Raw genomic sequence first — 23340 nt, 5'->3', positions numbered from 1 at the left:
GCAAAACAATTACAGTGGCTGAAAATTATTTATTACTTTATTACTGCGCCTGTACTTCACTCTAGTATCACACTGGTAAAGTAGAGTAAACAAACTACAGTAGTACTGTGTAGCAGTTAAATGCATGCTCTAAAATTAAAAATCAGCAATTTACGAGCTCAAAACAAAGCAAAGTTGAGAAAACGCTCGTACTAATTGAATCATCGCGTGATTTGAAGTGCGTGAGCTCTGCGCAATGAGAACTGCAGGTAGTCCGCCATTGCTGTATGAAGAACTGTCGGATTTGGTGTTTGGCAGTCAACAATAAACTTGTGGTGCCGGGACCCGGAGCTACGAGGTCGGGTGAAAGCTCGTCGGCTGCTCCATAAACCAGTAGTCGGCCCAGTCCTCCCTGGACAACACTTTCATGTGAATACGGAGCCCACGGACGAGGCAACCATGTCCAATCTCAGCAAAGGCGGCACCAAGAAGGACACCAAAATGAGGATACGGGCCTTTCCTGTAAGTGCACGCCGCAGTAGGGGCTTTGCTCGTCCGACGGTCGCGGACTCGATTACCGTGGTCTGCGCTAAGGGCTAAATGCTAATAGGCTAACCAGCTGAGGTGACTTGACTATCCGTAAACAAAGTGTAGCCGTCAGATATCCAGTCTTCCACACTCTTGGTCGGTCTGTTAGATGGAAACTCATTTATAATACCAGCTCGGTGATAAGTTTTATAAATCACTTTTATTTTCCCTGTCGCTTAACTGTCTTACAACTTCCCAGGCATTAGCTAGCCGATATGATCAGCCAAATAGCCGATGCTAACGTTAGCCATGGGTCTTGACACTTGTTGTTTTGACTGATTTTATTTTTGCTCATTTTCTAAAATGTGTCTATGTGTGTATATATATGTATATATATAAACGCATAATGTCTTTATGACTGAGCACTAAATGTAACGGACGTTTGTGCAGACAGAGGTCTGTACTTTAGCCTCAGCGGCGTTACGGCCGCTTTACATGATGCTAATGAAAACCAAAATGAGCTAACCCAGTTCTTGGTTCTGAATTAATGCCTGTGTGGATTTTGTGGACCTGTTTTGGTGTTGGAATCGATTCTTCGCTCACATGGCACTCCCTTTGTCTGCGAGACACTGAATTATCTATTTTCTGAACTGACCTAAATTTTCATAAAGCATTAGCCTGTCTGTAAAGGCTTGATGAGAGCGTAGCAACAGTATCCATGTAGCTAATGGATCTTAGTGACGAAGTTTTACTTCAGTGCCACCTTCATATATGCCTATGGGCCCGCTGATCGTGGCCCAGTCTTGATAGGATAACTGTCAGAGCTGCTGTCAAACCAGCGTCGTGATGTGCATGTGTTTGGGCTTGCCTGCTGACTAGCAGCACAGGGGTGGCATGTGTTATGTTTTCTGCTTTTGGATAACGTGTCTTTGGCAATTAGGAATCCCACAAAGAGTCTAGAGTAAGTTTAAAGATTTTAATTATAGACTGGATTATAGATTTCTTGTTATCATGATGCTTTACAGCTGGGCTAAACTAGGTCTTTGCTTTACGGTTATTTATCCTATCTGTAGTGCCTTGTAACGTAAAAAAAAAAACACCCTTTCCTCCTGGTTTAAAATAACACCTGAAACCTTAAAAAAAATAAATATAAGAGCTGGGGCTGGTAGCTTCAGAAGCACTGAAACCCACGCCCATGTATGCGTAAATATTTAATATTAATTGCTTGGTGTATGCAATGACTAACCCTAATATTAGTGTATAGACACTGACCTGCATTCTTTCACTTTACATTTTCCACATAGTGCTTATGCAAGTACTTAAAGCAGCCTATGAGATTGTTTTGGCAGAGCCAAATTTTCAGAGGACATGGTAGATACCTCACCTTTACCCTTTGTGATATCTGCTTTCTCACTATGCAAATCATTTTGGTTGGTTAATTTGGGTTTAAGTAAGAAAGAGAGAGAGAAAGGTTTTAACCTAATAAAATTGTTCCAACTTCCTTATCAGTATACCAGGTTAGGATTCTAAGGAAACTGAGAGGTGTTTTAACCCACAACACAGTGTTCAAAAGAATGAAAACTGCTTAGTCATTAGTGTTCATCGTTGCTACAGGAATGTGATGGTTTCTAAATCAGTTGGAATGGGAGCAGCACGTCCTCGAGCTTTTAATGTACCTCATGTTAGGGTCTTTTATTCTTTTATTTATTTTTTTTTATTTAGAGGCATCCTTTTTTACTCTTGCAGTTTTCTTACTAGTCTGAGCAGTTTGCTATAATAAGCAGATTTATCCTATGATTGAAGTTTTTTTTTTATAGGCAGTGTACACAGTAGGGAAGAAATGATCATCTTAATATTTGCAGATCTGAGCAAATTTATTAATGAGAGAGTTTTCTGGAGGAGTAATAAGCTCTGTTAGTGTCTTATACTCAATAATGAAGTAAAAAAGAAATCAAAGATTGAGGATTGACACTTTGCAAAATGTATTCTGCATCACCACTGAGCCAAAGTATTTTATTTAATGTTTTAGTTTTTTAAATCTCAGTTTCATCTCTGTTTAATTATCTCAAATGCTGTCATTTGTAGTCACCTTATTTTCCCTCCTTTAAACACACGGAGAATAACAGAGCTGGCAGAAAAACATGTGAAAACAGCCACTTTCATGTTAGTAGTTAAAGCACAACCAAGTCACAAACAATTCAAATATAAACATAGCTTGTTGGAATAATAGGCGTGAATAGAGATTGGAAGCATGAGCCAGTTCCACGTGACTACCAGTGCTAATCATCCATCAGACCAGATCCGTATGCCACTAATACAGGTATTATATACATTACACATCTGTGAGTAAGAAAGGACCTGCTTGTGTTCAAATGACTTCATTTGGTCAGGATAAACACAAGGCTCCGAGCAGACATTTGCAGGCCCTCCAGTTTGCTGTGCAGGGCACCAACAATGAAGGTGGAATCCACGGAAAAGAAAATTTTGGGATGGGGGTGGACATAAACACATCTGTGTGTGTCCACAATAAAGTGTCATTTCAATCTAAGCTTATGAAATCCTAATTGTTGCAGTTGAACATATCAAAACAGTGACGTCAGCCTTGTGGCAGTGACACATGAGTCACATGTCAGTCTTTTTCCTACTCTGTGCGTTGACTCAGAGATAATGAAAGCCTTTTTTTTTTTTAATGCACAGAAAATAGATAAGGAGTTATCAAATAATTAATTTGGACATCAGTATCAACAAAATGTTCTTAATATCTATATGTGATTTGAACAGTTGATTCTCTGTTGTTCATTTTGCCATGCTACATGAGGCCTCAGTCATGCAGGCCTAGGGGAGAATGCTCTCTGTCAATGGCAGATTGCCACGGTTGCGAGTAATTTGCATGGGAGGCACCGACTTGTCTGCAAACACTTGGTAACTAAGGCTACGTTCACACTGCAGGCGAAAGCGCATCAAATCCGGCTTTTTTGACCCTATGCGACCCATATCCGATCATGGTATGACCGTGTGAACAGCAGAAATCCGATGTTTTCAAATCCGACCTGGGTCACTTTCGTATATGGTACTGAATCTGATACATACCTGATGTTTTAGAAAGCGACTGCTGTTTGAATGGTCATCTCGCATTAAATTTGTCTTTTACGTCACTGACACAAGACAGACGCCAATTATCAGCGCCAGAGAAGACATCGTGAACGCTTCCTGGCCATCCAGTGTAGATGTTAGTGAAACTGTTGGGAAGACAGCGTTGGAGAAACGTGAACATTTTATTTGTACTGTATAATCTGCAGATTCTGACTTCGTTTGAAGCACCGCTCCTCTCTAAAACAGCAATAAGGATAATTATTAGGCCATATGTAAATAACAAAATAACTTTATAACTTAAAGCAAAATTGGGAAACGTAAAGTCCAAAACAAGTCTTCATATTAAGGCCATCAGTCAAACAATACTGTTTGGTCTGGGTCTAAACAGAGCGCGTTGTGTGTGACGTCTTCTTTTGCGCCTGCGGGCCTCTTTGAGGGTTTACACTAGAGCGCGTTTGCTGTCACATTTTATTTGTAGTGTGAACAAGCAGACAAAAAAATCTGATTTGATCAAAAAATGGGAATAGAGCATTAAGACCTGCAGTGTGAACGTAGCCTCTCTAACCAGCTAGTGGGAGTGAAACTTGGAAAAACTGTGATGCAAATCAGAAATGGAGGACGTCCACTTTAACTAATAGTTATGCCTTTTAAAACACGTTGGTTTCAGCATAAGGCACATTATTTACTTTGAGGATAAACATCTTCTGTTTCTGGATTGAATTGTACTTTTTCAACTTCAGCTACTGTCTAGCAAGTAGTTGGGACCACTGCTTATTGGCCAACAGGCCTACAGTACATCTCAAGATGGTTAAAACATACCCTCTTAGATGAGCTGTGGCTAGACGTAGAACAGGCACTATGCAGTAATATAGAGATTTCGGACCTACAGTTCATTAGCTCAAGCATCAATATCAGCTCCTTTCTGACAGCATGGTGGGAATTTCTAAAAATGACTGAGTCTTCACTAATTCCATGTAAACATAAACCCATCTGGAATAACCGTGACATCCTAGAAAACAATAATATGATACTTCCAAGGGGTGGCACATTGGTCAGTAGAGGTGGGAATCACCATACACCCCACGATACGATATTATCATGATACTTAACTCACGATACGATATTATTGCGATTTTTTTATATATATATTTTTGCAATATTCTGAGTATTGCAATACGATATTTTGTGATTTATCAAATATTTTTTCTACTGCAGAATTTGTCCATAAAGGTAAACATAAAGGTAAACTTTATCAATATTCATTTTATCTAATAATAAAGTCTCACACTCAGTCTTTCTCTCATGTCAGTTTTATTGCTGACGAAGGACAAAGTGAACGGTTCTTATAACAGTCTAGTAACCAACTTAACTGAACGTAAGTATCTGGTACAATTATAGCTTAAAACAAAATATAATTTTACATTAAATAAAAAAGTTTTAAATTTAAATAAAACATTTCTTAAATTAAAATAAGTAAACTGTCCTGTTTGTTGCTGCCCTAAAAAGTTAAACACAATTGGACAGTGAAGCAATGTCAGCATTCTTGCTCAGAAAAAGGAGCTGATCAACATGCTCTGAAGTCAGAGTGCTCCGTTTTGCTGTGACGATGTCTCCAGCGGTTGAGAAGACTCTTTCAGCCGAGACACTAGTACCTGGGATACAAAGGTATCTTTTTGCCAGAGTGGCTAGGAAAGGATAGACTTCCTCATGGGATTTCCACCAGCTTAGTGGGTCTTCTGTGAGTGCCAGTGACGTGACCTCCTGGTATTTTTTCACCTCCTCCTCAGCTGTGGCAGATAATGATTTTGGTGGGGCTCCAACATCACCATAAGTCTGACCAAGCAAGTCTGTTAACCCACAAGACTTCCTCATCTTGGCTGGTATGAGAGGGGGTCTGGGATTTTGTTCAGTCTCGTCAGGTTTCTCATGATGTTCATGGGCTTCTGGCTCACAGATGGGCTGCTGCCTCTTTTCTTCCTGTAGAAAACCCACACACATACAGAGAGAGGGAGAAAATAAATATTTTATATCTTTTAGTATGCAGTAATATGTTAGCAAATTATAATTAATGTATTTAATTGTTAAATAGAATATTACCAATATGACAAAAATATCACCGATCTACTAATATTGTAAGTAAGTTATTTAAATTATAACACCAGAATGTTTGCTTACCTGAAGGGTTATAGCCTCAGCAACCACTCTGGCATAGGTTTCCTGTCTTTCCTCCAGTGACAGGGACGGCAGGGTTTTAAAGCGTGGGGTGAGAGCTGATGCTGTGTAGAGGGTGTTCCTCTCGACTGTGCTGGCATATCTCTTCTTAAGGTCTTGACTGATACTTTGCTTGATGTTTCTGACCAGCGCTGTGTCACCAATGTTGTCTTGGGTGTCGTGCAACAGCTGTGCTAGCAGTGGTGCTACGAGAGACAGAGTAGGATTCTTTTCCTCAGACATCACAGTAGTCGCAACTTGCATTGACTTCAAGGCCCGGACAATTTCTTCAGTGTTCCCAATATCCGTCTCATTTAGAGTAAAGATATCTGTGCTACTCTTTCTGACTTCAGGAGACAGCAGCGCTGCACAAATCGCAGGTTGTTGTTCAAGGAAACGCTGGAGCATGTCATAAGCACTGTTCCATCTCGTGCAGACGTCGGTCTTGAGCTTGTGAGTCGGGAGCTGTAACATTTTCTGTTTTTGCTCCAGAGCGTGGTTTGCCACTGTGCTTCTATTGAAAAACCCAGTTATGCACCGCACTCTCCCCAAGACCCTGGCTACTGCAGGCAGGTTTAAGGCTTGTTGTGATGCCAGATTGAGCGTATGGGCGAAACACTTCACATGCAGGTATCCCGCTAGCTGAGTGGCAATTGTCATATTAGAAGCATTGTCAGTGACAACCACCAGATGTTTGTCGGCAATCCCCCATTCCTGTGCTGCATTTTGCAGGAGATTTGCAATGTTCGCTCCGGTGTGACTTTCATGTAATGTTCGAGTTTGGAGAACATAAGACAGCAGTTGCCAGTCCGCTGTGAGATAATGAGCTGTTATAGTCACATATGAATCCACAGCCCGCGAGGTCCATGCGTCGCAAGTTAATGCAACCCTTTCTGCTGTGCTCAAACTTTCCTCAACTTTACGCTTCACATCTATGTAGAGATTGGGTACGGCTGTGTCCGCGAAAAAAACGTCGTGATGGTATCACATACCTGGGTTCCAGCATCTTGATCATGTAAGAAAAGCCCTCGTTTTCCACAATGTTGTAAGGACGCAGGTCTTTGCAGATGAAGTACGTGATAGATTGTGTTATTTTCTTAGCTCGCTCTGAATTGGGAGATAGCTTTGCTAAGCTAAGAGTGTCCAGCGTTGGTTGATCTTTCAGTGGAGCTGATTTAGAGCTAGCTTTCCCGTCTGCGGTTAATGCTATTTTTGGATGGTGCCGTGTAAGATGGGCCCTCATGTTCGTAGTATTCCCAGAGTACTTTATTTTCATACGACACACCTTGCAAATCCCGTGTGTCATATCCATCTCATTTGTTCCATCCTTGTTAAAAAATCAAAAGTACTCCCAGACGTGTGATTTAAACGCAGATTGCGCTTTCCTGATCTCTTTCTCTTCCTCCATCTTTGTTTGATCAATTTTCCCATGTGCTCACCTAACCTCTGCTGACCTCACTAAAGAAAAAGCTCAACCGCACCATCTGGTGGACTGGAAGTTTTTGGAACAAAATATCGATGTCTGCTGTCCCTGTATCGATACATTATTGGCAAACAAAATATCGCGATACTACGCAGTATCGATTTTTTCCCCCACCTCTATTGGTCAGCACTGTTGCCACAGCAAGAAGGTCCTGACTTCAATTCCACCATTAGGCCAGGGTCTTTCTGTGTGGAGTTTCCATGCTCTCCCTGTGTTTGTGTGGGTTCTCTCCGGGTACTCCAGCTTCCTCCCACAGTACAAAGACATGCAGTTAGTGGGTTTAGGTTGGTAATTAAATTAGGTGTGAATGTGACTGCGGATGGCTCTATTTGTGACAGACTGACTGCACCCTGCCTCTCACCCTAAGGGATCGGATAGGCTCCAGACCCCCGTGACCCTGACAAGGATAAGCGGAAGAGAATGGATGGATAATACTTCCTAGATTGAGTTGTATGAAAGAAATACTTGGAACATATATTCAAAGGAAACTTTATTTCATTTGACAGATTAGTTTTACAGTATTTAACAAGAATACATTTTTAGAATACAAATTAAATCTATAGATTTCATAAGCAGCAAATTAAATCCAAAGTAAAAAAGAATTTTAAGCCTAATCAAGTCAAATTACAAACAATTGCAATTCCTTCATTTCAAAACCTCCAAATATACATTACGCTCTCCAAGTAGATATCCCTTTCTATTGTTAAATGGGAGGTCGACCTATCAGTCAGCTTTGATCACAGCGTTTGGTCTCAGATATGTCTAAAATAACTAGAAACCCCAATCTACAATTAATATAATTGAAAATCCTTCATAAAGTGCACTATACAGATCAATAGATGTTCAGGATCGGTTTGCATCATCTAACACCTGTTTGCACTGTCAAGGCAATACACCTGACAATTACATCCATGCTTGCTGGTTCTGTCCACCTGTTCAGAGGTTTTGGTTCCAGATATGTGAAGTCTTATCAAAGGTTCTGAAGTGTAACATTCCAGCCTCCCCTTCAGTTTGCTTGTTGGGTGACCTAGATGATAACATTGTCTTCTCTCTCTTAGAACATCTCAGGTGTGGGCCCCACCCACACACACACACACACTGGGGCCCCTGGCTCTGTTGGGCCCTTACTGGGGGGTAGGGTGCTGTTGGGTCTCGGGTCTCTGGCCACGCAGCTCGGTCTGCTCTGGCTTAGCAGACAGAGCCTCCAGGCTTGTCACTGCAACCCCCTGGGGTCTCTGTACTGTGTCTGCTGGGTGACTGTCATTGTTATTTATGTATATGTTGGTTGTTGCTGTGGTTTCTCTGCTGTTTTTTTTTCCTCCCTCAACAGGTGTTGATTTAGCTCTCTCCCTTTCTCTCTCTGTCCCTCTTCTTCTCTCCCTCTCTTTCTGTCAACTTTCACCCCGACTTCACTTTTTTCTTTTTCTTTTCGGTCACCCGGTCTTGTCCATTATGGTTGTGATAATCCAAAATCAAAAAACCCTAATAAAGGTCTAATAAAATATGAGTATCAAGTGGACAATTACAACAAATGCTGCAATGCTTCACTTGTGAAATTAAATCTGTTTGTCACTTTTTGGCCTTCAGACAACAATTCTGATTGCTACACTGCCAAACAGGACGGGGGAAAAAAAGAAAAAAGTTGGCCAGTGTTTGCAGACAAGTTGCCATTTTACATGCAAACTATGAGCAAAGTGGCAACCTGCTGGGAAGCAAAGCATTCACAAGGGTTTTTTGGGTAAAGACGCGATACCTCTTTGCAGTCAGTTTCTCCTAGCAACAGCTGGCAACCTCCAACAACCATTCACAGCCAATTGGGTAATATTCATTTTTCCCTGGCAACCAGTGGTTACCAGACAGTCACCAACCACTTTCTAGGCCTGTGTGAATGGAGTCTTAGCTCCCTTACTAGCAAAATGTACTGATCTTCTAGAACATGATGTGGTATGCACATGTTCTCATGCACAGATTCTTCATGTTGACACAACTAATCACTGGTTATAGTCCTGTTGAAACCCATTACTTGTTACTTCTTGCAGATGACGATGGACGAGAAGTACGTCAACAACATATGGGACCTTCTGAAGAATGCCATCCAGGAAATTCAGAGGAAGAACAACAGCGGCCTGAGTTTTGAGGAACTTTATAGGAACGCCTACACAATGGTGCTTCATAAACATGGAGAGAAGCTGTACACCGGCCTGCGTGAAGTTGTTACCGAACACCTTATCAACAAAGTAAGGCCATCAGAGATCACAGCCTAAAACAGTTGCTGGAAGTCAAGTGATGACAGATTGACTAAAATATTTAGAGTTCATTTGAGCTGTCTGTCATTCCTGTGTGTAATACATGCAGCACATGTATGGTGGGCTAGTATGTATTACACAATACTGTGCTGGTATTTAAAGTAGACTGGATTTGATCTACATAAAGAAAGATCGAAGCTGTAGTTGCTCTTTGGCGACGGTTTGTTCCACAAAAGAATAACCTAACCTGGCCTGTGAATAGTTTCCTCCAGTTAACACAATTATATTAAAATCTGATTTTAATGAGGCCTGTTGTTCGAATGTCAGGGCTGAATTTCACTCAAATGCTTGAAAGTCTGATTGGTGCTAAACAGAAACTTATTAGATTCATATTATGATTTCTTTTTTTCTTTTTTCCCCTGCTTGGCTTGCATGCCATACTGAACAACAAAAGCAAAACCAGAAAATATGAGCCGGTTGCATTCATGAGCAGCCTTGTAAAGGCACATAAGCAGAAAGATTGAGAATATAAATTCACAGGCTGTTACTTAAGTCTTGTGGTAGATTTGTAAAACCCTTTACTCATGCCCCCCTTTTTTTTTTTTTTAGCAGATGCCTCATTCCTGTGGCTGGAAGGCAAGGAAGAGCCCAGGTTTGAGGATGGGGGGCTTCAGTGGTGTTTTATTCTGGTGTGAGAGAAGGCACATCTGTCTGAAAGCCCTTCATAAAACAGGCGTTGTCCTGTGCGTTATAGAAGAGCTTTAGGATGCTTTTGATGATGGAGTCATTTTCTCAAATCGGACATGTAATTGGTTTGTTTTACCACTGAAAATAAAATGTTAGTGAAGTAGATTATCCTAAGCAGCTTGTTTTTAAAAACAAAAGTGGGAGAAAAGAGGGCTATCTGAGATTTATTCCTTCTTAAAACTCCTTCTAATAAGTTAGAGAAAGCATAATTGTTCCTAAGCTGTCGCTTGTATTTTTGTAGCATGTATAATTAGTGACAAATTATGCCTGTCCATGAGATCTGTCGCAAATGCTTCTTTGCAGCTTACAGTGAGCAGACACACAATGAGCAGTATTTAAGCACGATGTTATTGAATAACAGCCAGATGGTTTTACAGCTTAATTAAATGCACATTCTCAGCTTGGCAGGCTTAGTAAATGAGCAGTCAGGAAATGTCAACAAGTAATGGATCAAAGACGAGTTCTCTGACAGCTGAGTGTGTTTTTATTGTCTTATAATGGTAAAGGCATCGCTTTGAAAGAAACAGTTGTAATGGTACGAACGCAGCATCGTCTCAACTCAGCTTAAGTTTGGAAGACAGTCGAGAGGTTCAGTCAGAAGTGCCTTTGTTTAGTTTTTTTGCGGGGAGGGGGGGTTATATATTGTTTTGGGCCTAATAGTTAATGTTATTATGAATTATTGAGAGAAGGATTTGGAGATGTGTATTTTTTCAGCAGTGATTCATCGTTGTCTAGACAAGGGATGAAAATAAGCTTTAAGTCCAATCGAGCATGTCTATTCGGTCTCAGATGTTTATTTTCTACAATCACTTCTGGCTTTTAAGGTCATTTTTGTGGGTTATCTATTTATTTATTTCAAATGTTAATCTGTTAAGATCTGAAGTTTAGATGAGACCATATGCAGTCTTCTGGCTCTTTAATGTAGGCCAGAAATTGATAACTTAAGGCATACTTTAATTACAGCTGGTGTTTAAGAAAGTTAAAGTTAAAATAAAGCATTTATAAACACACACACACTTTGATTTGTAATATATGTAATATTTGATATGATGGGAAAGCAGCATTACAAAGTGGCAAAACAGATGAATATAATATGGGGTACATTGTTTGTTTGTTTTTTGTTGTTGATTTTTTTAAGCAAGCCATGACTTTGGATAGTGCACGTTTAGATTTATGGTTTTGCTTCTGACTTTTGATCTGGATGTGCAAAAGAAGAAGTCGTGCATTTATAAAGCTTGGTCGCCTGTAACATTAGGAGCAGAGGCCGTAATATATTACCTCTGCTCCGAAGGAGAAGGAAGGAGAGGTCAGTGTGCCCTTAAGAATCTTACTCCACTGAGACATTTAGTTTACTTTGCTGAGTCACACTGCAGTGTGACTGTTATCAAGCTGTTGTGTGCCTGACTAGTAAAGAAGGCCCGCATTAAAATGCTGCACGAGCAACAAAATACAAATACAGGTGTCTGCTTGAGTTCTAAGGCTGTGTTTCTGTCTCGTCCAAAGGTACGGGAAGATGTTCTCAATTCATTAAACAATAACTTCCTCCAGACCCTAAATCAGGCCTGGAATGACCACCAGACAGCTATGGTGATGATTAGAGACATCCTGATGTATATGGTGAGTATACAGTCATGCAGTAAGACATATGAGCGTTAGATATAAATATTTTACACATAACAGCTGTATTTTATATGCTTAAATATACATTTGAGCTCAGCTGCTGTTAATTCCAGTTCATTCTAATGTTGTTTGGGACATTTTTGTGTGTCTGTGTCACAGGATCGGGTGTACGTACAGCAGAATAGCGTGGAGAACGTCTACAACCTGGGCCTTATCATATTTAGGGATCAAGTGGTTCGCTATGGTTGCATCAGAGACCACCTCCGACAAACCCTGCTAGACATGATTGCCCGGGAGAGGAAGGGAGAGGTGGTGGACAGGTAGCCAAAAGTCACAAATGGCATTATCTAATAAATTATCTTTAGTTTTCAAATAAAATGAAGTTTGCGTTCTTGATCTTTAAATGGAAAAGTCATCATTTCTCACCAGGGGTGGACATGGCAGATGCCTTTGGTATTAGAAATATAAGATCTGTCAAATACATCTGCTGCATTTGCACCCAGTGGGCAAAAGCCTCAGAGCCTCTGGCATTTTAAAAACATTGACTATTCTGAATTTCATGCACTGTGGACTGTAACTGTTTTTCAATGGATGAATAGTAAAAAGTTAGTTGGCAGTTATACTGAGTGTGAAATGAGCTTCCACAAAAGTTTTTTTTTTTTATGTTTTGTTTTGCATTACTTACCATTTTGTTTGCTTCTCCTTCTCTAGGGGAGCCATTAGAAATGCCTGCCAAATGTTAATGATTCTCGGCCTTGAAGGGAGATCTGTGTATGAAGAAGACTTTGAAGCACCGTTTTTAGAAATGTCTGCAGAATTTTTCCAGGTTTGGGAGAGAAATCCATTTTCCTTGTTTATGTGTTTATTTATTTATTTTAATTTGGGTCTATATTTCTTTGTGGCTTCTCTTAAAGGAACTAAAACCTCTTGTATAAACTGTTTCTTTGTTCACTCAGATGGAAAGCCAAAAGTTCCTTGCAGAAAACAGTGCCAGTGTGTACATAAAGAAAGTTGAAGCCAGGATTAATGAGGAGATCGAGCGGGTAATGCACTGCCTGGATAAATCCACAGAGGAGCCCATCGTCAAGGTGGTGGAACGTGAGCTCATCTCCAAACACATGAAGACCATCGTAGAAATGGAAAACTCAGGCCTGGTCCATATGCTTAAGAATGGCAAAACAGATGGTAAGCCCTCAGTCACAGCCTGCTGCTCCACTTCACCTTTTTAGCGTTTATATTTTTAGTGATTTATTGTTTAAATTGACATCCACGCGAGTTACAGTGAAATAGAAAATCCCCAACACTCTTTAATAAACCGTGAAGCTGTCACTTCCAGGAAATACTTTACTGGCTCAGTAATACAGTCATATCATGTTCCCATTGGTTCATGCCACAAATAGTAATATGTGAGGAATTCAATGATGATTTGATTCAGTCAAACTGGAACTGTAGTGCCTGGAGAGTATATTTCTCCTCCTTTTCTGCAGATCTCAGATGCTCAGTCCCTTTTCAGTTGGCAGAAGTGGATTTTTGATGTGTGCTCATGTGTGTATTCATGCTTACCTCTCTACAGATTTGGCATGCATGTACAAGCTGTTCAGCAGGGTTCCCAATGGGCTGAAGACCATGTGTGAGTGTATGAGCTCATACCTGCGGGAGCAGGGCAAGGCCCTGGTGTCAGAGGAAGGAGAAGGGAAAAACCCTGTGGACTATATTCAGGTACGGCACTGGGTTATCAGTCGACATAATGTTGCTGAAGATGGACTGTTCTGATGATACTGAGAATGTGCTACCTTGTAAGAGATCACAGATGGATTTCCTCTGGCTCAGTAGACTTCAGCATGCCATTGCATGATGAGCCTTGACCATAATGCACTTTAATTACTTCCCAGCAGAGAATAACTGCTCTCACTCCCATGTTTGTTACCACAAACCATGATGGTCTTTTACCCTCATCCACACTGAGTCTTTGCACTGTACTTAACATGTGAGGTCCTTCTGGCAACTAGAAAGACATCAGTGCTTTTGAAAATCTTATAGCCTTTAAATCCTTTTGAAGTTCTTGGTTAAAATAATGACTCACTTCTTACTCTCTGGTAGAAAACAGCGGCCTCTTCTTTTACCACATCAGCTCTTACTTGCAGATTCACCTTTTCTGATGAGACCACCTTTCCTTTGCTGTAGCTACTGTTTATTAAGCTCCTTCTAATGCACGCCGCTGCTGCATTTCCTGTCTTCCTGCAGGGTTTGCTGGACCTGAAGTCCCGTTTTGACCGCTTCCTCCAGGAGTCTTTCAACAATGACCGCCTCTTTAAACAAACTATTGCTGGTGATTTTGAGTACTTCCTTAACCTGAACTCCCGCTCGCCTGAATACCTCTCACTCTTCATCGATGACAAACTGAAGAAGGGTGTTAAAGGGGTGAGCCCACTAATCATGCATTCATGCTCTTATTTTTAGAACGTATGACAAATGTTACTGACCTGCTTCTTTCAAATTTATAACCTCACTTCAAAAAATGCCAAAAAGAAAAAACCCCACACAATGTTTTCATGTAAAAAGTTGTGTTTCTGCTTTCTTTTGTGTTTTCAAAAGTGCTGGGGAAAATAAATCATAAAGTCTGTTTTTGATTAATGGGTATAATCTGACCCTGTTATTTTTATCCAGCTGACAGAGCAAGAAGTGGAGTCTATACTGGACAAGGCCATGGTGCTCTTCCGCTTCATGCAGGAGAAGGATGTGTTTGAGAGGTACTACAAGCAGCATCTGGCTCGCAGGCTGCTCACTAACAAGAGCGTCTCTGACGACTCGGAAAAGAACATGATCTCAAAACTTAAGGTGAGAAGGCATGTGGCATGATATAACTCTGGCTTTGGAGTAAGCTGAATATAAAATGAAAGATCCCTGGGTGCTTGGAGACTGGCCACAGTGCTCAGATGTGTTATGAACACTTCTTTACATTATTTTTTCTCCGTGTTTTTGCATTTCAGTGGATATTTAGGTAAAAGGAAACATACAGTTTTCAGACTGTATCCACTTGCCTGTGTTTGATCATTATATAAATGTTTCTTTACTTTAAATAGACAGTTCCCTTCAAAATCAATATACTCACTTTTTCGGTGCTCTGTAGTGCTTTTTTATCCATTTTTTCAGTAAGACTTGTTTGGTTTTGGAGATATAAGCTGTAGAAATGTCTGCTTTCTCCTGAATATAATAGAAACCAGATGTTCTTTCGCTTTCTTTTGCTCAAAGCGGCCATAAAAAAAAAAAACAACATTTGGAAAAACTCAGCAGAAATGACTCTTTGCAGAAATCATGACCCAGTTACTCAAAGATATCCACAAACCTTGATGTGAGCAGTTTTATGTTGGAATTGTATTTTTATTTATTTTTTTCTACCAAACTGCACCCGCCGCTTTATCCCTGCAGATGGAAGCGTCTCCAATTATGACAAGACTTATGACAAATACAGAATTATGACAAATACATGCTTTGGTTTTTGGGGGGTTCACTGAGCATGACGAGGCCAGGAGGAAGCTGATATCTCTATAGCTGATATCTCTAAATCTGGTTCTGCAGCCCAGAATTATGTTCTTACACTTGATTTCAGGTTGAGCTGTCCCCTTTTCTTTTGAATAGCTTACCAATTATAAATCTAATCCTTCTTTATGTCTTTATTGCACAGACCGAGTGCGGCTGTCAGTTCACCTCTAAACTGGAGGGCATGTTCCGAGATATGAGCATCTCCAACACCACCATGGATGAGTTTAGACAACATTTACAGACGACTGGGGTGAGGAAAATCTACTTTTTGTCACAATAAAGAGCCTAATTAGTAAATGTAATCAGGACATTGTTGCTTGATTGACTGAGCTTTGTTGCACTGCTCAGTTACATATTAACAATTAGGCACCTAATTATCCATATCCTGGAAAATCATAGTGCATAAGCTTCTGGCTTGTGCTGTGCTTTCAGATTGCTGGGGTGACTTTAGCTCCATTTGGTGTATTTGGTTATAGTGTAACCAATCAGAGTTCATATTTATGCACATTGCTTTTAAATTCATGGTCCAAGTAGTGTTGTCTGATATTTGTCATGTCTGGATCTTGTGTGTGCACAGTAACTGTAACAGTCACCTCAAGGTGCTTCATATTGGAAGGTAAATATGAATATATAATATATTTCTCCCCATGAGGAAGCAATGGCGACAGTGGGAAGTAAAAACGTCCTTTTAACAGGTAGAAATCTCCAGGAGAACCAGGAAAGTCCTGTGACCAGTTGGCGTTGAGGAGTGGGAGACAAGGCAAAAGACACACTGTGGAATAGAGCCAGAGATGAATAATAACTAATGATTAAATGCAGAGTGGTGTATAAACACAGAGAGAGTGATGAAGAAACACTGACACAACCCCCGGCAGCTTAGGCCTATTACAGTTTAACTAGGGGAGGATTCACTGTTACCTGATCCAGCCTCATCTATAAGCTTTATCAAAAACAAAAGCTTTAAGTCAGGTCTTAAAAGTAGCGAGGATGTCTTTCTCCCAAATCTAAATGCTACCAATATTACCACATAGGTATCACTATGGCATCACTGTAGGTGATCGTATGTGTTTGTTTTTTTGTTTTTTCCTAACTCAAGGTGTCACTCGGAGGGGTCGATCTCACTGTTAGAGTCCTGACCACGGGATACTGGCCAACGCAATCAGCAACACCCAAGTGCAATATTCCACCTTCACCTCGACATGCATTTGAAGTTTTCAGAAGGTTTGTTAGTTGTTCACTTCACTCACAGATTTAGTAGTTTATTGATTACATGTGAGTGCTTTCATAACAGCGCTTAGCTTTTCAGTCTGGTGATTTTCTAAAAGGTTTCTCCGTGGTGATCCACAGGAACAATAAATCCATTATATGGGTTGTTACCAGTAGAAGTAGTACAATGGAGATTACTTTTTCGTTAGTCCCTTTCATGAAAATATTACCGTGTATGTTTTGCTAGACACAGCATTTCAAACTAAATATCTACTGTGTCCTGCTGCAGAAAGCAAAGTTGCATTGATCATTTGTTGTAGGTTAATCTGGTATGACTCTCCTCTGCATGCAGGTTTTACCTTGGGAAGCACAGTGGGAGACAGCTCACCCTGCAGCACCATATGGGCTCTGCAGATCTAAATGCCACCTTCTACGGGCCAATTAAAAAGGTACGCTCCACTTGGAAAGGGGAGTCTCAGTACATTTCAGCAACCTTTATTTCATTTTAGAATAACAAGTGGACCTGGCTTTACGTTCATTACTTATTGTGAATTTTCTGTTTTATAAATTAGCTTAGTGTTTTAAATATAAGCAAATGACAGACTAACAAATGCGAATAAATGTAACAATTTTAAGTAATGGAAAGTAAAAATGAAATCTGCTGTTTTGTGGACATCTTGTCAAAATGGATTCTGACTAATGTTTTTATGTTGCCTTATCCCAACAATTGAACAGGAGGATGGGTCAGAGGTCGGAGTAGGTGGTGCCCAGGTGACAGGCTCCAATACTAGAAAGCACATACTCCAAGTGTCCACCTTCCAGATGACCATTCTCATGCTTTTCAACAACAGAGAGAAGTCCACCTTTGAGGTGCACAACTTAATTCTTTAGTACCCAACATAGTAGGATATTTTGGTCCCCATATGACTTTATGTGTAGTGGACAAACAGGAAAAGGTATTTTCAGTCTGTGGCCTCTGTGCTGTGTTGACACCAGCCTGACACTCTTCACTATGTAGGAAATCCAGCAGGAGACGGACATCCCAGAGAGGGAGCTGGTGCGAGCACTGCAGTCTCTGGCCTGTGGGAAGCCAACACAGAGAGTTCTCACCAAGGAGCCAAAGTCCAAGGAGATCGAAAATGGCCATGTGTTTACAGTTAACGACCAGTTTACCTCCAAACTGCACCGTGTCAAAATCCAGACAGGTATGAAAAAAAAAAAAATCATGAAGTTAAGCACTTTTCTTGAAGCTCACAGCTTTAGTTTGATTTTTCCTAGATGTTATTCTGTGAATGTAAACTGTGAGTATAGATTTTTACTGTGTCAGGCTTAAAAAATGAACTTTTATTTTCTTAAAGCTTAGTAATAGGCAGTAAAATTTGTTACACATACAGCTTATCTTGCTTTTCAAGACTTTTCCTCCTTAATCTTGTATCTTCATATCACTAGAACAAAACTTAGTTAATTAATAAATATTTAGTCAGATAAAGAAGTTCAAAGTCTAGTAGCACGTAAAGAGCAGGAAACATGCGTGGATTACAGTATTTTAATGTCATCTTTTAGGTGATTTTTGTGAACAGGTAAATATAAACTTAATGGCACCTTCATTAGATACACCTATTCGACTGTGCATCAAAGCAATTGTATAATGAGCCAATCACATGGCAGTAACTCAATACCATTTAGGCATGCAGACATGCCTAAACTCTCTGAATATTTCTGAAAATCACTTATTGATGTCAGAGGGGAATGTGCAGACTGCTTCAAGCTGATAGGAAGGCAACAGTAACTCAAATAGCCACTCACTACATGTGTGCTGTAAAGCATCCGTGAACGTCGACCTTAAAGCAGATGTGCTGCAGTAGCAGAAGACCACACCACGTAAACTCCCGTCAACTAAGAACAGGAAACTGACGCTACAGTTCAAAAGAAGACCGAAAGACAAAAACGCCACAAGTCTAACACCACAGTCTGTCTCAGTACTGTTGATGATTTTGTCTATTACCTCTTTACGCTTTGAAAGCCTGCTAGAAGTAATCCTTGAAGCTCTCTTCTGAACTGAGCGATGTCTGTCATATTTCAGGCCTGTTTCCTGAGCAAAATGGGTGTGCAGCAGAAGGTAGTAGGGCTGCTCAATTAATCGAATTTTAATCACGATTACGATCTGGGCTTTCAACGATCATTAAAAATGGCCGAGCCGATTATTAGCCCTCCCTCGTGCTTTACTCTCGCACTGCTCTGTGTGGCAAATCGAGCGCACCTCTCTGCATTTCGAACACGTGTCACAACAATTAAGAGCAGCGGTACCGAAAAAAAGAAAATTTATTCATAACACACGTGAAAAGACCAAGGAAAACCGAGTAAACGATAAAAACGATAACAAAATAACGCTGAAAACCGATAAAAACCCTGAAAACTATACATTTCACACCTGAGCCTCAACTCTTGCGGCCCGGTACCAAACGACTCACGGACCGGTACCGGTCTGAGGCCCGGGGGTTGGGGGCTGCTGATTAAGAGGACCCGAGGGAAGCTCGGAAAGCTAAGCAGAAGTTATTTGGAGAGGAGAGTGACTGTCATTGGTTGTAAAGAGAGGTAAAAAAAACCCTTCAGTGGTGTGGAAACATTATGGGTTCCCGGAGTCAGACGTGGATCAAGTAGACATAGTGTGTAAACTTTGCTACAGTGTCGTAGCTGCACCACAGAGCAACACTGCAAAGTTCACTAAACATAGATGTTTACATTTTTCATTTATTTTTTATATTGCAAACATTTGCACTGTTATCAGTATTTGCACACTATTTTATATTATTTTTTGACAATCTGGAAAAACCCAGAAACTGTTCTGATGGTCATCAAACCACATCTTTATTGATTATATACTAAGGTGTCAGAACTCCTCATTAAGGGTAGAGGGGAGGTGGTCACATGTCGCCTTTATGAGGGAAAGAGTTACAGGTGCTCAGAAGGCAAAGGGGGGGTTCCAACTCGGTACTAGCAAGGCATACCTAATAAAGTGACTATTGAATGTACATAAGAAAATGACACGTTTCATCATGATCTCTTGCATTTATTGTCTGCCGTGTTTTTTGTGCACTACCCAGTGGCTGCTAAACAGGGGGAGTCGGATCCAGAGAGGAAAGAGACGCGGCAGAAAGTGGACGACGACAGGAAGCATGAGATCGAAGCTGCCATCGTTCGCATCATGAAGTCTAGAAAGAAGATGCAGCACAATGTCCTGGTAGCAGAGGTCAGTCGGCAGAAGCTGTAGCTAAAGCCCACTTGTAAAGAGCACAAAAATAAAACTATAGTTGTAATAATGTTCTGTGGTGGACAGCACCAGTCAGTGAGTCCCCTAGTGGCACATTATATGATGTACAAGAGGTTAGAGCCTCAAGTGCGCTCTAGTGGTTTACTTCTTTCACATAAAAAGCTGATATAAAAGTCTTGCATAGCAAAGTTAATAATAAATTGGTAAATAAAAAGGCCACGAAAGAAGAAGCCGTGAATTAAACAGTCGTGTTTTCATGTGTCTCCACAGGTCACACAGCAGTTGCGGGCACGATTCCTTCCTAGTCCTGTAGTCATCAAGAAAACGCATTGAAGGACTCATTGAGAGGGAATAATTTGGCAAGAACACCGGAGGACCGCAAAGTGTACACTTATGTAGCATAAAACAATTAGATATCAATGAAAGCTAGCGTCGAGTTGAAAGAAGCTGAGGGCCTTTGTTTTTTTTCTGTTTTTTTTTTTTTTTTGGTGGACTGCTATGTGTTTGAACAAACTTGGAAATGCTTTCATTGTTGATTCTGGGAAACACTGGGAAGGTTAACATTTCTTCCATAAAAATGTGTTTAAAAAAAGAAAAGGGTAAAAAAAAAAAAAAAATCATGCGAAGGATGGTGAAGTTTTCTAGCATTATTAGATTTCTTCAGCTGAGAGAACTGAAATGAGGGAGTCTAGTTTTGTATAAAATCCATGTTTCTTGTGGCCTTTGGAGAGAACTTAGTGGGCCTGTTTGCGGGCTAACGACGCGCTGCCACCCAACGAGCGCATCAGAGGCCACACGGAGAACGAGAAAACATTTGAACTCACTCCCCTGTTTTTAAATGTTGATGTCAATGTGTTCTGTTTGTGTTTTGTGGCACAATAATGGCTGTACAGGTTGACAGATAGGCCTTTTTCCTCTCAAGAGGATTTTTAGATTTAAAGAAGAGGACAGAGTGTTAACTGGTACAGACCTGGTTTACAACAGCAGTGAAATACATTTTGAGTACTTGAGAAAACATGAAGAGTGCTTAATTTATGTTGCAAATAGGTCTGGGGTGGGTTTTTGTTTTTTTTTGTTTTTTTTTAGGGGGGTGGGGGGGTGTTGTTTAATGTCTGCTATCAAACATGTCCACCTCACAGCTGAACTATTTAATGCCATTCTCATTTGGCCAGGTCTGTACTAGTGGTTATAGAGATCAAGGGCTGTTGCTTCACAGCATGCTTTTATCTATTGGATCAATCAGGGGAATATAAGACACACATGAAACTCCATAAAAGGTGTTTGGACTCTCATGACACATTTTTCACGTAAGGCCTGCTGTATGATAGGCCACCCACCCCCCTAAAAAAAAAAAAGATTTCTCTCTGAATGGAAGGTTCCTGGTGGTGCAGGTGTGCAAAGAGGATATTATTTTTCGTTCTCGACTGCATTTTGATCAGCTGGAACCAGTTTAGCACCATGTTCTAATGTGTACAAATTGTAAAATAAATATTGTACTCACTGCAAAGGTGGATTGTACAGGGCCTTGTTTTCATCATATTAAATGTAGAATTTAAAAAAAAATGAAAGGGATGCTTTTTTTTCTGCATCTTTGCATGACCAACCAAGGCCTTGGCAAGCCTCAGGAATGCATCTGTAAGGCTTAATTTCAGTGGTAAGCCACAGTCAGATTCTGTGTTCACAACAAGAATTTGTCAGGCTTCACGAGGATGTTGTTTATTACAGTATTTTCCAATTCACGTGTTTCTGTTTATCTTTACTTTTTGGTAAGAAAATACTCAGCTGAAGCTGCCATTGGCCACTTTGCTATGCTACACCCTGCTTGCCAGCTTGGATAATTTTCTGTCAAAACACTTTTTCTTTCAAAACTACCTTGATTCTTCATGCCACAGATTCAACAAGGTGGTGGAAACATTCCTCCGAGATTTTGGTCCATATCTCCTATGAATCCCACATCCCAAAGGTGCTCTCTATTGGATTGAGGCTGGCAACTGTGGAGGCAATTTGAGTACAGTAAACTTATGTTGAAGAAATCATTTGTGATACGCTTTATCCGAGAAGATGGGTGCACTGTGGTCACAAAGGTGGTGGTCAGCAACAATACTCGGGTAGGCTGTTTAAACAATGTTCCGTTGGTACTAAGGGGCCCAAAGTGTGCCAAGAAAATATCCACTACACTATTACACCAGCCTGAAGCGTTGATACAGGGCAGAATGGATCCATGCTTTTAATGTTTGCACCAAATTCTGACCCTACCATCCAAATGTTGAGGCAGAAATGGAGGCTCCTCTGACCAACAGCTCTGGATCCCAGTGTGGTCTTCTGCTGCTGTAGCCCATCTGCTTTGAGGTGTTCGAGTGCTCAGAGTAGAAAAGTGGTATATAAAAACCAGTCTATTTACATTTACCTTACTGTTCCCTTCCAAACAGCTCAAAGCAGTTTGGCCGTTTTCCTCTGACACTAACGAGGCATTTTCCCCAAGAGAACTGCTTCTCAGTGGATGTTTTCTCTTTTTGGACCATTCTCTGTAAACCCGAGAGACACTTCTGTGTGGAAAATCCCAGAAGATCAGCAGTTTCTGAAATACTCAGACCAGCCTGTTTGGCAGTAACAGCCGTGCCACATTCAAAGTCACTTAAATAATGTTTTTCCTAATTCTGATGCTCAGTTTGAACTTCAGCAGATCGTCTTGACCATGTCTACATGCCTTAATTCACTAAGCAGATACCATGTGATTGGCTGTTATCTGAGCGGTTGAACAGGTGTCCCTAATAAATAACAGAGTATAGTTATTTCAGGTCCGTGGCTTGTACTGGTGTTAAATAATATTATTTTGTACTGAAAGATGTTCTTAATACTTCTACTAAGTAATGAAATAACAGTAAATGACAAAAACACAAGTCTTGGCCTTCGAATTAGAGCCCCAGTCTGTTCAACAATAAATATTAAAAATGTTTTTCCAGCACTTTGTGCTTTAGAAACGTTTCTATTTAGGATATCTGCCCAAATTAGTGTAAAGGGTGATATTAATCAAGTGAATATTCTTGATTAAATACTTGTATTATGTCACGATGCCTGGTTATTCAACATTTAACACTTTAAGATTGCAGGGGCTGCTTTGGTGTTTTTGTTTAGTTTTCTTCTGAATATATTGGTGTAACTTGTGTCTTTCACTGAATGATGGTTTTATCTGCTTTTCACTTCGCACTGTTTGATAACGTTGTCCAAACTGTGCCTTTCTAAAGCTCTCCATATGGTCTTAAGAAGGTCTTAACAAACAATGTGTTTAACTTACAGTCTTTGGAGCCTCCCCTGCACTTTTAAATCTGCCCAGGCCGTCTGGACCGTCTCCTTTGTCTTGTCATTTTGTTAGAGCTTACCATCTGCTCTGTTATTATAGGAGGCGGCTTTGG

The 23340-nt window shown here is 40.5% G+C and overlaps 2 protein-coding genes and 1 long non-coding RNA gene across 3 annotated transcripts; 1 reads left to right on the top strand and 2 right to left on the bottom strand.

Moving 5' to 3' along the window:
• The first annotated feature begins 219 nt into the window (after positions 1-219).
• cul3b (cullin 3b) lies at positions 220-21495 on the top strand. The gene is given in 18 exon segments (XM_085131272.1): positions 220-501; positions 9334-9531; positions 11791-11904; positions 12067-12227; positions 12619-12733; positions 12864-13092; positions 13481-13626; positions 14152-14328; positions 14575-14745; positions 15593-15700; positions 16547-16671; positions 17009-17105; positions 17392-17526; positions 17675-17861; positions 19761-19906; positions 20198-20248; positions 20250-20279; positions 20281-21495. Coding segments are annotated over 18 exon segments (2304 nt in total). The 5' UTR covers positions 220-438; the 3' UTR covers positions 20332-21495.
• LOC146504283 (E3 SUMO-protein ligase ZBED1-like) lies at positions 5065-6508 on the bottom strand. The gene is made up of 2 exons (XM_085131278.1): positions 5776-6508; positions 5065-5577 (listed from the first exon to the last, which is right to left on the bottom strand). Exons 1-2 carry the CDS (start codon positions 6469-6471, stop codon positions 5107-5109), a joined length of 1167 nt encoding a protein of 388 aa, XP_084987404.1. The 5' UTR covers positions 6472-6508; the 3' UTR covers positions 5065-5106.
• On the bottom strand, positions 20359-23334 carry LOC146504281 (uncharacterized). Its single transcript, XR_014868801.1, has 2 exons — positions 23223-23334; positions 20359-21918 (listed from the first exon to the last, which is right to left on the bottom strand). It is a non-coding gene; the product is annotated as an uncharacterized LOC146504281 (long non-coding RNA).
• Positions 23335-23340: the final 6 nt, after the last annotated feature.

Source organism: Neolamprologus multifasciatus, chromosome 14 (assembly GCF_963576455.1).
Source record: "Neolamprologus multifasciatus chromosome 14, fNeoMul1.2, whole genome shotgun sequence".
NCBI lineage: Eukaryota > Metazoa > Chordata > Actinopteri > Cichliformes > Cichlidae > Neolamprologus > Neolamprologus multifasciatus.
Note: the sequence above shows the minus strand (reverse complement) of the source record. Positions and strands in the feature narration are given on the sequence as shown.

Bases quoted from the DNA above. Each gene is read 5' to 3' on its own strand.
- LOC146504283 (XM_085131278.1), bottom strand. From the start codon at position 6,471: ATGACAATTGCCACTCAGCTAGCGGGATACCTGCATGTGAAGTGTTTC. The intron at 5,578-5,775 runs GTAAGCAAACAT...GGTTTTCTACAG, and splicing joins CTGAGGCTATAACCCTTCAG to GAAGAAAAGAGGCAGCAGCC.